Raw genomic sequence first — 14940 nt, 5'->3', positions numbered from 1 at the left:
AGATATATTTGCACCTTTAAAAACAAGACAAGTAAACATTAGCACTGAAGTAGAACCAAAGTTTGAAAATATTAGATACTATTGGGACGACACTACAGTAGACAAAGTTGTTGAATTACTTTGCGAATACCAGGATCTCTTCCCCACTAAGTTCTCAGATTTAAAGGGAATACTTGGTGATTTGGGCGTTATGAGGATCACATTGAAGCTAGATGCGAAGCCTATCAAACAAAGGCCTTATCACCTTAATCCAAAGTACAAGGAAAAATTTTTCCAAGAACTAGATAAAATGTTGGAGGCAGGCATTATAGAACCTGTTGAAGAGTCCGATTGGGTGAGCCCGATGGTAGTCCAAGAGAAGAAACAAAAGGGAAAAATAAGGATCTACGTAGATCTACGGAAGCTTAATGATGCATGTGTTCATGATCCATTTCCAACGCCATTTACAGATGAAGTGTTAGACAATGTTGGAGGGCAGGAGGCCTATTCCTTTACTGACAGGTTTTCTGAGTATCATCAAATCAAGATTGTGCCAGAGGATAGAAGCAAAAACAACCTTCGCAATGGAGTGGGGTTGCTTTTAGTACACTGTTATGACTTTTGGTTTAAAGAATGCCCCTGCAATATTTTCCCGCGTAGTCATAGCAGCGTTCAAATAATTCATCCATAAGTTTCTGGAAGTATACTTCGATGACTGGACTGTGTTTGGCTTGGTCAAACGCCATGTAGCAAGTCTGTGCCTATTGTTGGATACATGTCGGAGACACCAAATTGTGTTGAATTTGAAAAAATGTATATTATGTGTTCTTTTTGGGATCTTGTTGGGTCATGTAGTTTGTAAGAAAGGGTTGATGGTGGACCTTGCAAAGATTATTGTGATTGTGAACAAGGAAGACCCTAGGAACGTCAAGCTGCTACACGTGATGATGGGACACACGGGATACTATAGAAAATTAATTAAAGCTTATGCTCAAATTACTGTGCCCATGGAAAAACTGCTAAAGAAGGATACGACATTCTGCTGGGATGAAGAATGTTAGCACAGCTTGGATGTGTTAAAGGAGAAGATGGTAACTGGGCCAATCTTGGTATTTCCTGATTGGAAAAAGGAGTTTCATGTACACGTGTATGCTTCTTGCATTGTGCTCAGTGCAGTACTAACACAGACAAGCAAAGGAGAACTAGACCATCCCATAGACTTCGCAAGTAGGAATTTATCCAAGGATGAGAAAAATTATTCAAAAACAGAGCACGAAGGGTTGGCCATGGTCTACGCGCTGCAAAAATCCAAGCACTATCTGTTAGGCAGACATTTCAAAATGTATACATATCATTTTGTCTTAAAATATCTGGTCAACAACCCTATGTTGGGGGGAAATATTTGCAGGTGGTTGTTATTATTTCAAGAGTATGACTTTGAAGTAATTGTGAAGCCGGGGAAGTTGAATGTTGGATCGGAACTTCTGTTGAGAATTGAAACATGCGAAGAACCCAATAATTTGGAGGAAGGGTTGCCCGACGTGCAGCTCTTTACGATACATGTAGCTGATGACCATTTTGTTGACATTATTCACTTCTTAACTACAAGGATGACGCCTGAAGGATATACAAATTAGTAGAAGAAAGAATTAGTGGTTCCCGCAGCCAATTTTTCAGTCATTGCGGGACATTTGTACAAAATGCGGGTGGATGAAATCTTGTGAAGATATGTGTTGATTTTGAGTGTGATAGTATTCTCGTTGAAGCTCATGGGGGAGATGCAAGATGCCATTATCCAGGCAAAGCAAATGTAGAGAATATTTTGCGTGCAGGACTATGGTGGCCAGAATTGCACAAGGATTCCAAAGCATATTGTAAAGCATACGATGCATGTCAAAGGACTGGCAGACCATCACGAAGGGACAAACTACCGCTACATCCTCAGGTCTCTGTACAAGCATTTGAGAAATGGTCGATCGACTTTATTGGGCCAATTCAACCACCTGGAAAGAAAACAGGCACATGATACATTATCACTGCGACGAAATATTTAACCAGATGAGCAAAAGCACAGCTAGTCAAATATTGTACGGGGGCTACGGTAGCAAAATTCTTGTTTGAAAATGTCTTAACAAGGTTTGGTTGCCCGAAAGTATTAACGAGTGATAGGGGAATGCACTTTCTGAATGAAACAATTAGAGCACTGATAGAAGAATTCCAGTTTTACCATCAGAAGAGTACACCATATCACCCGCACGCGAATGGGATAGTTGAAGCTTTTAACAAAATCTTGGAGAACGCGTTGACTAAGGTATGTAACACACAATGGAATGACTGGGATGTGCAAGTACCTACAGTACGATGGGCATATAGGACAACTTGTAAGAAGCTGACAGGACAAACATCGTTCAGATTAGTCTATGGGGTTGAAGTAGTAATGCCTACGGAATACATTGTGCCTATTCTGCGCATTGCAGCTTTGACGGATATGGAAGATCACAAGGCCTTGGAGGAATGGCTCATGTAACTAATGGAGTTAGAGAAAGATCTATTTCTGGCATGATTCCATCATCAAGTACAAAGGGAATGCGAAAAAGCATGACATGGTCACCATATCAAGATTCACACATTCAAGGTAAATGATCTTTTGTTGTTATATGATAGTAAGTTCACTAAATTTCTGGGTAAATTCCAGATGAATTGGCTAGGACCATATATTGTTAAGGAAATTATAGATGGTGGCGCAGTTCAGCTTGCGAAGATGAATGGAGATCCATTCCCGAGAAGAGTGAATGGGAGAAGGCTAAAGCTATATACGGGGTATCCTGTGCTATGACTATATGGAAACATGACAGTCTTAGTGCTCCAAGAAGTTGCAAGGGAGTGCGTGACTCTAAACTACATTGCCCAATGTGGAGGATAATGCAGCAAGCAGGTTGCTCGAAAATTGATGAGGGTGCACCAGTTGAAGTTGCGCTCAAGACATTGCGCCATGGAGGAGGGTTCCACGCAGCCCAGCAAGAAAATGATCGTTGGAGTTACTATTCATGATTTGATGGCCATAAACCGGTTAAGATTGGGGAGGCGATAATTAAGGAAAAAATCTTCGAAGATCTACCGCCAAAACAACATTTATTATCATAATTTGGGGGGAACAGTCAGAATTGAATTCAAATCCTCCTATAAATTACACATGCTGGTCCAACAAATAACACTTTGCATTCTAAGAGTTGCTTCGCATTTTACTGTCTGACGCATATGAATCGGGCGTTCTAGGAAGAATTTGTGATGCATCCCTCATTTGCAAACTATTATGCAACAGCTCAAGAGCTATACATTGAGAAGATGACTGCTACCAACCCTGTTGAAGCTATCAGTTTCGAAGTAGTTGTGTCTGACGCACCAAGTCCTAGAGTACCTATTATGGAGGCTACGCCTGTTGTTCCCATGGTGCTGAGGTCGCCTAGGCCGAAACAAACTGTGACAAAATAAAAGAAGCCTGCCATGAATGAAAATAAATCAGCTGCAAAAGAAAAACATAAGAAGTCGGTGTCGGTGCGAATTTCACCAAGGAAGCATATAGAGGCATAGCTGAAGTAGAAAAAGGACAAGCAACCAAAAAAATTGGTGGACTTAGACGAGGAAGAGTACCAAGGTGTCAAAGAAGTTGAAGCTAAGGGGATCAAGCCTATCTCTATGCTACCTGAGTACATCCCTCTGTGGAAAGGAAAAACTAAAGTGACCAAGGATCCTGATTTAGGAAAATTTGGAGTATCCACTCCCCTACTACCGAAGCAGATCACCTTTGAAGGTCTTAAGCTCACGCGCATCCCGTTGTTGAAAATGGAGGACTGGGACCTCACAGATCATGAAAAATTTATGCATCTAGTGACCCATAAGTATATGAAGAAGATATACTATGATGAAACTGGAGTTACACAGTTAGAACCCATGAAGTGGGTCTGCGGCGTTGAGCAGTCGGGGTTGTTGAACATGCTTTTAGTACCGCATTATCACCGCTCACCTATCAATACAATTTGTGTGCGCTATCTCCTCACGCTATTGCAAGATGGTATCTCGTGATTGGGGCAGCCTATTCCAATAACAGACATGTTGATCCACAAGATAACGAAGTTACCCTACAAAGGAGTGGACTCTGCCAAGGAGTTTGGAGGGAAAACTGGGGAAAAGGAGCTCGCTGATAAGATGAAGAAGGAATATGGTCTTGTGGAAAATTCGCAAGGATACTCTATCATGTCCATTCAAGACCAGCCATTCCAATTCGCTACCCAAATCCTCGCAAGAAAGATCATGACGAAGCGACGCGAAGACAAATTTCTAGCATCGGTAGTGTCACTTGTTGCACAGTGCATGAAGGGCATGAAGTATAATTGGTCCAAGTATATCTTCCAGAAGTTCCTCACGAACTGCTGAGAAGCCCAAGAAGAAAGCAATTCATTTCATTATGCTTGGGTTCTCTTGTCTATTGTATTATTTGTGTAGAAGTTGTTGGAGGATAGCTAATTTCCTCCTCACAAGAATGATTTGCCTGAGGCAACACGGTTCACCTCACTCTGGTCTACGAAGTATGTGACACGCATCAAAGAAACGAAGATTTTTTGGGTCCTAATGGAGATGGAACTTCATATGGTGATCAATCAAGGACCAAGGTTGTCCCCAACCTGAATTTCACAACATCTCAATCCTCATGCAAAAGGACTCAGAAGGAACTTGGCATGTGTTGTTGAAAATGCAACAAGATGATGGAGCTTAGTGGAAAGGAGTCGCCTTCACTAAGTGGGCCCACAGGCTATTTTTGGCGCAAATTCTATTTTTAGACATATGGATCATGGTCTATGAGTTGCAGGATGTTGTTTATGGATGATTGGTCATGTTGGTAAAAATAGATGGACTTCTATTTTTAGACATATGGGCGGAGTCTATTTTTAGACTGCTAGTCTAGATATAGAACAGTCGAATATTATTAGCTCTTAATAATATTTGGACTATAAACATTATCTTATCCTCTTGGAGCACTTCAGTTCGAACTACGGATGTGGCACATGCAACTCTCAGAAGGAAATACACTTTTCCTATGGGTCAGTTGAGCTATTGCATGGTGGACTTCAGTTGGAACTCAAGTGATTGAGTTTTGTGGAGTTGATTGAGGAGTTGATGGAGTTGTGTTCAGTTGAACTAGTTGTATTTAGTCTAACTACATAATAAACTAGTGATGAGTTATGTGAATTAATTATTAATTAATTCACTAATTATTAACTCATAAAGAAACTAAAGAATACATCAGTTAACTCAGTGCATGGACAGTTCAATGGAGACAGGTGTTAGAGGTCGAGATTGCTATCAGTCGTGACTATAGTTGTGCATGAGATCTTGCACAATCAATGGGATTGAGTATTGCCAATGAGGATTGCGTGGTTTAGCCAAGGAAATACGAGTATGGTTCAGCCATTCATCATTATTCTCATGCAGGATTGCGCAGTAGAGGCAGGCAAACAGTGGAGGAGATTTGAGGCATCAGATCTGAGCTAGTTTGTGTGTAACAGGTGGAGATAGTACTGAGTACTTGCGAGGAGTATTGTACTATGTACTATTACATGTTCTCAATCATTATAATATACAGATAGTGTGGGGTTTTCAGCCGTATGCTTTCCCCGGGTTACATACTGTGTTTATGTACGCATGCAATTGATGTTTTTGTTTTAAATGCTGCAAAATGATGATCAACGTAGAGGAGGTTATGTATTATGCATGTATTCCGCAATAGTGTATAATCAGGATAATATCTGTGAATAAGTGTCATATTATTCAAAGTTTCTACATGGTATCAGAGCAGTTGATCATCAGATCTATTATTCAAAAAGTGTTTACATTTTATTTCTTCGGGCAGAGTCTGTAATCGAGCCAGGTAGCCTCTGGATTCATCCTTCTTTTGGAAGGTGAGATATCCGGTGAATGCCCATACAGTCAATCTCTGTACGAGAAATACTTTTTTCTCACGAATTTTAGATCAAAAGCGGTTGAGTTTTGAGCTGGTGGAATTCGAATTTGCAACAATGTTTTCTTGGTGTCAAAGTTGCAATATCTTTCAACGGATTGTGATTGGAGTATGCCCTTGAGGGCAACTCAAATTATATTGCATGGAAAGACAGGATGGAGGCGGTGTTAGATGATAATGGGTTGAAGGTGTTCATAGATGCTGAGGTCCCAAAGCCTACTGATGCTGCTCACGTTGAGGCTTGGCAAAAGAAGACAGCAAAGTGTCGAAGGATTCTGTTGGAGGGCGTGAAGGATCATATTGTATCCAGCCTGCATGGAAAGGCTTCTCCATACTTGATGTGGAAAGCGTTGACAGATTTATTCCAAAGCAAGAGTGACCAGAGGAAGTTGGCGCTCAAGGATAAACTCAAAAACATTAAGTGTGAGAATGGAGACAGTATGCCCAAGTATCTCACGAAGTTCACCCAATATCGGGATGAGCTGGGAAGTGTGGGGGTGACTGTCAATGATGAGGACTGGGTGAGCTTGGCTCTCCTTGGTCTTCCGAAGAGTTGGCATTCCTATCAGTACTTTGTCAATGGTCAGGAGAAATTCCCAGGATGGGAGAGACTTTGGTCTGATATTGTGCAAGAGGAAATCAGGCGGAATACCAGGGACGGATCTTCATCAAAGGCATCTGATGAAGAAAATTGTGCTTTGGCTGCCAAAGCAAAGAAGGGGAAGGATAAGGGTTCTCTTTCCCAATCCAGTTCTTCCAATGATGGGAAGAAGGGTGACAAGTCGAAATTGTGATGCTTTCGTTGTCATGAGGTGGGCCATTATGCTGTAAATTGTCCACGGAGGAAATCCAAGAAGGGATTCGGGGAAGGATCTGAAGGTGAGGCACTTGCTTCACAATTTGAGTTGGATTTCACACTCTTCGCATGCATGGTTTCATCCATGGTGGGAAGTGGTTGGTTTCTTGACAGTGGAGCTTCTTTCCACATGACCGGTGACAAGAGTATGTTCAGTACTTTGGAGGAGAAAGATCTCCAGATACTCATAGCGATGGGTAATGATGAGAAGTATAGTGTCTCAGGTGTAGGCACGGTTATTTTTCAGAGGGAACATGGAGCTTGCTTTACCTTGACCGATGTCAAGTATGTACCAGGACTGGAGAGAAACTTGGTGTCGATCACGATGTTGGAAGACAGAGGCTATGATGTAGTCTTCAGTAAGGGAAAGGTTTTCCTTAGACACATCATCACTAGACAGGTGAAGCAGATTGGTTCACGGGTCAAGAACCTGTATGCTCTTGAGGTTCAAGATGCATGCAAAGCCTTGAGCAGCGAGGCAACTGATGGAGACTTGGTGGTTGAGAGGAAGCGTATATTACCTCTCAACATGCAGAGCCAGAAGAAGTCTCAGACAATTGTGGAGGAGCCACAATTGGTGCAGCAGCTTAAGGAGGTTGTGGAGCAGCCACAACAAGGGAAGTCGAGAGGAGATCGAGTAGAGACATCTACTCATGCAGAGACCTCCAGTAGGGGGAAACTTTGAGCTAGGTGGGTTGAGGGATCACATGCAGCCATACCTCCAAGTAGGAGGTGGGGCGATATAGAGTGATCGTCCCAAGGAGGAGGGGCAGGATCCTTGAGGTACCCAACGTCTTGGATGAGACCTTGCTACGGGAGCCCCGATGTGGAGTAGCAAGAACTGACTGATTGGGTAGAGACAGATGCGGATGGAGCGGCAGAGAGAGCGACAGTGTAGGGAATCCCAGGACAACGCATAGCTAGCAGGCTGCAGCAATGCGAGAGGCACAAGTGTTTTGCATAGTGCTAGGTGGCACAGAGAAGTGTGCAATGGTGTGAGATGCATGGAGATGTTGTAGTAGTGCAGATGTCAAAGAGGGAGCACTTGTCAGCAGCAGGTAGAGCTTCAGCATCCGAGTATGTTCCTAGCCCAACAGAGTGGTCAGTTGGGAGTGTTTTTGTTCCAAGTGTTGTTGGAGCAAGGTTACCGGGAAAATGTGTTGCATGCAGAACATTCCAGAGTTGCAGGATAGGGGTTGCAAATAATCCATATCTTGTTGAGAGGGAGTGTTGAAAATGCAACAAGATGATGGAGCTTAGTGGAAAGGAGTCGCCTTCACTAAGTGGGCCCGCAGGCTATTTTTGGCGCAAAGTCTATTTTTAGACTATGTCTATTTTTAGACTATGTCTATTTTTAGACATATGGATCATGGTCTATGAGTTGCAGGATTCTGTTTATGGATGATTGGTCATGTTGGTAAAAATAGATGGACTTCTATTTTTAGACATATGGGCAGAGTCTATTTTTAGATTTCCAGTCTAAATATCGAACAGTCGAATATTATTAGCTCTTAATAATATTTGGACTATAAACATTATCTTATCCTCTTGGAGCACTTCACTTCGAGCTACGGATGTGGCACATGCAGCTGTCAGAAGGAAATACGCTTTTCCTATGGGTCAGTTGAGCTATTGCATGGTGGACTTCAGTTGGAACTCAAGTGATTGAGTTTTGTGGAGTTGATTGAGGAGTTGATGGAGTTGTGTTCAGTTGAACTAGTTGTATTTAGTCTAATTGCGTAATACACTGGTGATGAGTTGTGTGAATTAATTATTAATTAATTCACTAATTATTAACTCATAAAGAAACTAAAAAATACATCAGTTAACTCAGTGCATGGACAGTTCAGTGGAGACAGGTGTTAGAGGTTGAGATTGCTATCAGTTGTGACTATAGTTGTGCATGAGATCTTGCACAATCAATGGGATTGAGTATTGCCAATGAGGATTGCATGGTTCAGCCAAGGAAATACGAGTTTGGTTCAGCCATTCATCATTATTCTCATGCAGGATTGCGCAGTAGAGGCAGGCAAACAGTGGAGGAGATTTGAGGCATCAGATCTGAGCTAGTTTGTGTGTAACAGGTGGAGATAGTACTGGGTACTTGTGAGGAGTATTGTACTATGTATTGTTACATGTTCTCAATCATTATAATATACATATAGTGTGGCATTTTCAGCTGTATGCTTTCCCCGGGCTACATACTGTGTTTATGTGCGCATGTGATTGATGTTTCATTGTTTTTAATGCTGCAAAATTGATGATCAACGTAGAGGAGGTTATGTATTATGCATGTATTCTGCAATAGTGTATAATCAGGATAATCTCTATGAATAAGTGTCATATTATTCAAAATTTCTACATGTGTTTCCTTATTTAGTGTCCTAGACTGATGTGCAAGAAGTTATAGGGTATTGGCTGCTAGAGTGGATCGAACCTACAATGTTGGAGGTAGGAACCAGAAAAGGCGCAGAAAGCTCTACTATGCAAAAGCGGAAGGATGTCGCTCAGAAAGTTGTGTGCAACCCGGCCTAGCATAAGAAGAAGGAGGATAACAAGGCAGCTGTAGAGAAGGCTCATCTAGAGGAAGAGCGCACTACTAAAGAGCAGGTAGAGAGAGAACAGAAGGATGTTGAGGAGAGTGAGAAGTCTGTGTCACATCATACTGATGAGAAAGGGCTATCAGAGCAGGGAGGAGGTGACAGTGATGAGAAAAGCACTATTTTCATCCTGAAGAGGCTAGGTCGGGAACAGAAGGGTGGATAGTGAAAGAAACACAAGTCTGATAAGCAGACACATATTAATCCCATGGTGCTGACAGAGGGCGATCTTGATGAGATCGGGGACAAGATACGGGACACAACAATGGAGGTGCTGCAGCAATACATGCAGACGCTAGGGAGCGTCCAAAAGGATCTGCACGAGCTACAGATCCAGGAAAATAGGGTTCAGGCGGATGTTGGGAAGGTGAGTGGCATGCAAGTGAGCCTAACGTAGGGTAGTAACGCAGTAACAGAGATTGAAAAGACTCTGGATCTTAGAGTCTTTCCTTTGCAAGAGGGGTCAGTCTGTGTGGAATCAGATGAGGATCGCGTTGTGCTCAAAACAGTGAAGGATATGGGACTGAACCTTGTCGTAGTGCCGCTTCAGACCCTTCATGTGTTGCATCATGGGGTCTCAGACGAGTTGAAGATCAGAGAATAGTGTGCGCTCACTGTTGTCAGTGAGTTTAAAGTCAACAACAAGCATCTTTTTGCAAAAAAAACTCAGGTGCTGAAGGAACAGGATGAATTCTGGACACAGGGCCAAAACCTGGTAACAACAATTGAGAAGGCCTGCAAGTTAGTGCCTGAGATGAACATTCCAGAGGATGCAGAGGCTTTAGCCAAAGTGAGGAAATTGGTTGCTATAGTGCGTGCACCAAAGGAGAAAACCGATAAGGTGACTTTCGATTTTCGAATGCAAATAGTTGAGCTATAGTTGAAGTTGTAGCCGACCACACCGCTAGAAGTTCGGGAACAAAGAGGCGTCGCTATCAAAGTGTCCTTGGGTCAACTAGATGTCGTAGTTAAGGGTTGCGACCAGCAATTCACTCAGGCAATTGGCCTATGGGATACACTACAGGAGGATCCTACGTTGCAACAGTTTAACACAAAACTTAGGGAAGCGCAGCAACAATACGATGAAATCAGTACGACAGCGCGAACATTGGTTCCAGTCCAGTGCTTCGCGTGCTTACAAGAAGGCAAGGAAAAATTGATGTAGATCTAGGAGTTGGAGAAAAGGCAATCCTTGCTCGGAGCCCAGCTTGACAGAGGAGGCCTGCCATCTTTCACAGAACATTCATGAGAAGATGAAGGCCATGTAGCAGACCAAGAGGACTACGTAACTTGCAGTAGAAGGGCCAACCACTGAGAAACTAGTCTAGGATGTACAACAAGCAGCAGAACAGAGTATCATAGAGCTTCAAGCATTGACCAAGGCATTTAGAGAACTCCGCCAGAAAGTGGAACAACCAGCAGAGTGAATCGAGGGCGAGTCATGATATTTGTGTTGGGGGCTTGTTGGGATGGGGTCCCTAGGGGTAGAATTGAATAAACTAGTCATTTTTTGTAGGAAAGTTTGTAAAATATGTAAAGTCTCCACGAAATGTGGATGTGGAGCGCACAGATAGATAGAGTCAAAGGGGATTTAGTCCCTTGTTTTTGGTCAGTTTTGAAGACTCACCCATGAGTCGGGGGCCATGGTATTGTATTAGAAAAACTATAAATAATTGAGTCTTATCAATTCTTAAAGATAACGTTGGATAGAGATTAGAGTACGTTGAAGAGTTTTTGTGGTCTTGAGCAAATGGCTAAGGCAGGAAGGCTCTTCTTCCTACGCTTAGGTAGAGAAAGGGAGGCTCCTACAGCTGAGTGTGCAGGAGGCCTGGGTAGAGTCTGCAACTGAGTGCGTGGACCCCTGTAGTTGTGCTTGCAAGGTAAGAAGAGTCTGTAATTAGTGAATTGAAGATCAATAAAGACAACTTTGTGAAGAATTTTTGAGTATTTCCATTGTATATGTTTATGTTATATGCTGTCAATTAGTGATATGTTTTGTGAAATAATGATTGAATGCTACGTGAATTTATTGATCCTATCTTAATAATGTATGAAATGAAGACTTAGACACTTCCACGAAGTTACAGGATATTTCTCTTATGTTTTCTAATGAATTAAGTAGATCTACACGAACTTCGATCTAGGGTTGGTTGTTGATGCGCGAAAGTAGGTAAAACGACTTTTTAAGGTCCGGAAGGACTGATCATGTACCTTCGCGAAGGTCTGAAGGAAGCTTTAACTTAGTTATAGTAACGATCCCTAAAAGTCTATTGATTTGCATGGAGGTAGCTCTAAGGTGCTGGAAGACATCACACTAGTCTCTGGATGCAGAAACTTGGTTCTTGCATCCCCCAATACTACTTTGGGTTAGACTGCAGCCTACACTACGTTGGTTGTTGCCAAAAGGGCCAACATTATAGGGTTTTTTTGGTTGGCGAAACTAACTCTGAACCTAGGTCAGGACTCCCTAAGCCAACACCCTCTCTCTCTCTCTCCATCATCCCTTTTGACCCCTTATATCTATATATATATATATATATATATATATATATCTTTTTGTCTCTCTCTCCCCATTCCCTCTACCTCCCTCTCTCCCAAACCCTCTCTCTCCCTCCTTTTCTCCCCCACTCTATCTCTCCCACCATCCCTCCCTCCCCCACCCTCTCTCTCCCACCCTCTCTCTCCCACCATCCCTCCCACCCTCCCCCTCCCTTCCACCCTCCCTCCCTCCCCCTCCCTTCCACCCTCCCTCCCTCCCCCCCCCCTCTCTCTCCCTCCCTCCCCCACCCTCTCTCTCCCTCCCTCCCCCACTCTCTCTCTCCCTCCCTCTCTCCCCCACCCTCTCTCTCCCTCCCTTTCTCCCCCATCGTCTCTCCCTCTCCCTACCTCCTTCACTTTATCTCTTCCCCCTCCCTCCATCCTTTTCTCTATATTTCCCACCTTCCCTATATCCCCTTCCTCCTTCCCTCTCTCTTCCTCTCCCCCCTCTCTATCCCCCCTTCTCTCTTCCTCGTGCCCCTTTATCTCTCTCACTCACTCACTTATCACTTGTTCTTTATCCCCCCTCCTCGTCCTCCATATTTCCCTCTACCCATATCTCCCTCCTTCCCTCAAAACCATTCTCTCTCTTCCATGTCTTTCTCTCTCCCATTCTCTCCCTCCCCCTACCTTCCATGTTGAAAATGATAGCGAGAAAGAGTTCCTTGATTTGTGCCTTAATCATAGGGACCTCAATGAGTTCTTCCTTAGCATGCTTGAGTTCCTATAATTTAGGAACCAATTCCTATAAGTTAGGAATAAATTCCTATAATTTAGGAGCTAATTCTTATAAGTTAGGATGAATTCCTATGATTTAGGATGATTCTCTACAAATTAGGATGAGTTATGAATCAGTTAACTAATGTGAAAATGTGGAAGGTCAAGTTCATTTTCTTTTAATGTGAGTTAACTTGGAAAAGGAAAAGTGACAAGTCTCTAATTCTAGATCAAGACTTAGTACAAGTTGCATGAGCCACTTCAACTCAGTTAACAACTCAATCACTAGTTCAATTCCTAAAATATTGACTTGCCAAATTTAGCCATTTGAATTGTTTATAAGGAAGAGAAAAGGAAAAATTGTAATCATTCTTCTTGAGCACAAGTATTGTGTGTGAGCTTGTAAGAGTGACAAGAACAAGAAGGAGCTTGTGTGCAAGATTTTATATAGGAAGAATTGCCTTGGGAATGCACTAGGAAATAGGGGCTAATTCCTAAGAAATAGGAGCATCTCGGTTAGTAGGAAATTGGGGCTTATTTCCTAGGATTTGTGCAAGTATTTGAGAGCTCATCCAAGAAAGGAAAGAAAGCATAAGGATTATGGGTCTTGCAGTTTGTTTCATGCTTAGTTCAAGTAGGAAGATAATTGTATTTTATATTGAAACTATATTGTATTGTAAGAGATTGATTGCTCATTCTTCTTCAATAATATTTCCAAGAAAGAAGAGGGTTTTCCCAGTTGGGTTCCCTAGAAAAATTGTGCTGTTGAAATTGTGTGTTTTTGTATTTATTTTTGTTCATGTTCCACTACAAAATAAGTAGAGAAATTATGTGTCTATATTAAAATAAACTAGTTCTTATATCGTTCATATTACGAGTTGCAAAATTGCATTGATTTTATACATGCCATTATCCCCCTAACTCTCTGCCTCATTTGCCACTCTCCTCCCTTATAATGGAAGGAGAGGATGATGGACAAAGAAAGGGTATGAAGGGGAGAGATAGGGCAAGGAGGATAGAAGGGTAAAGGTAATATATAGAGAGGGGCAGTGGGGAGAAAGGGAAGGGATAAGAGAGAGAGAATGGGAGGAAGGCTTAGAGAGAGAGAGAGAGAGGAAAAATTGAGTGGGGGTGAGAGGGACATGGGAAGAGAGAGAAAGGTAGGAGGGATAGAGAGATATGGAAGGAAAGAGGGTGTTGTAGATCACTTTACTTTTCTATGTGTTCAAATAAAATTTATATATATCCAAAAAAATCAAAACCAAAAGAAAAACAAAAGGCAAAATTTTGATTTAGTTTTAAAGGTGGATTAAGCTGCGCTAATTAAATCTTATGCAGAATTAACGTTAAATACAGGTGGATCCTTATACATCAAAGTTGGCAAATGATTAAATGTTGTTCAAGTTTTTGGGTGCAATGGAAGATATAGGCGAGTCCCATCGGATGGAGAAAACCCAACGACACTACATGCCCGACGATTAGCTCTTTAAGTGCCTCGGTAAAAAAAATTCCAGGTCTTGGTTGACCGTAGATCAATGGCTTCAATGGTTACCAGGGGACTCCATCATATTTTTTCCGTACAGTAGTCTACCCCATATTACGTCGACAGGCAAACACGGTTATTTCACCAAGCGATCATGGGCGACATCTAGCCATTGACACCATTGCTCTATCACCACTTTTCATCATACCCCTCCACCACCTCATCGTCCATGTCATCCGCCAACTCATCAACCATATTGTCACTATGTCATCATTCAAATTTCCCACATTCACATTTAATTCCGTTTTTCCCACCCATTGTTTTGTTTCCTCTATAAAATATCGTTACTTTACTCATTTCATTTACCATTGTCCTCTGCTCTTTTTTTCATGGATCCAATTGTACAAGTTGCAAATCTAGTTAGCATTACCCACCATTACTCAGGTATTTGCTCGAATCTCTAAACATCCAAGATTATAAAAATGTCGAAGAAATCCATTTTAGTAGGTTCTTATTCCCATATTCTATTGAGGGACATTGAAACAGATATATTTGACCCAGTTTCCTCAATTAATTACATAGAAATTTGCCAGCATGTTATTCTTAACCAAGTTGAGTTTTGTGTATATGTTATTATTGTAAGGTCAGGTGTTGTAGCTGCCATGATTCCTCAAAACCATGTGTGCCCAGAATTCATATATTGGCTGGTCTCTACCCTCTATCCTCAAAAATGTTTTGTTATGAACAAATT

The 14940-nt window shown here is 42.1% G+C and overlaps 1 protein-coding gene across 1 annotated transcript; it reads left to right on the top strand.

The window, feature by feature from the left end:
• The first annotated feature begins 2152 nt into the window (after nt 1–2152).
• Nucleotides 2153–2506, top strand: LOC149139326 (uncharacterized). The gene has a single exon (XM_089450682.1). The coding sequence runs from the start codon at nt 2153–2155 to the stop codon at nt 2504–2506; it is 354 nt and encodes a 117-aa protein (XP_089306808.1).
• The last annotated feature ends 12434 nt before the right edge of the window (nt 2507–14940 follow it).

This window comes from Pinus tabuliformis, chromosome X, assembly GCF_031772625.1.
Source record: "Pinus tabuliformis cultivar Carrire ecotype Pingquan chromosome X, CPIR1, whole genome shotgun sequence".
NCBI lineage: Eukaryota > Viridiplantae > Streptophyta > Pinopsida > Pinales > Pinaceae > Pinus > Pinus tabuliformis.
This window is presented reverse-complemented; position numbering and strand designations above follow the sequence as displayed.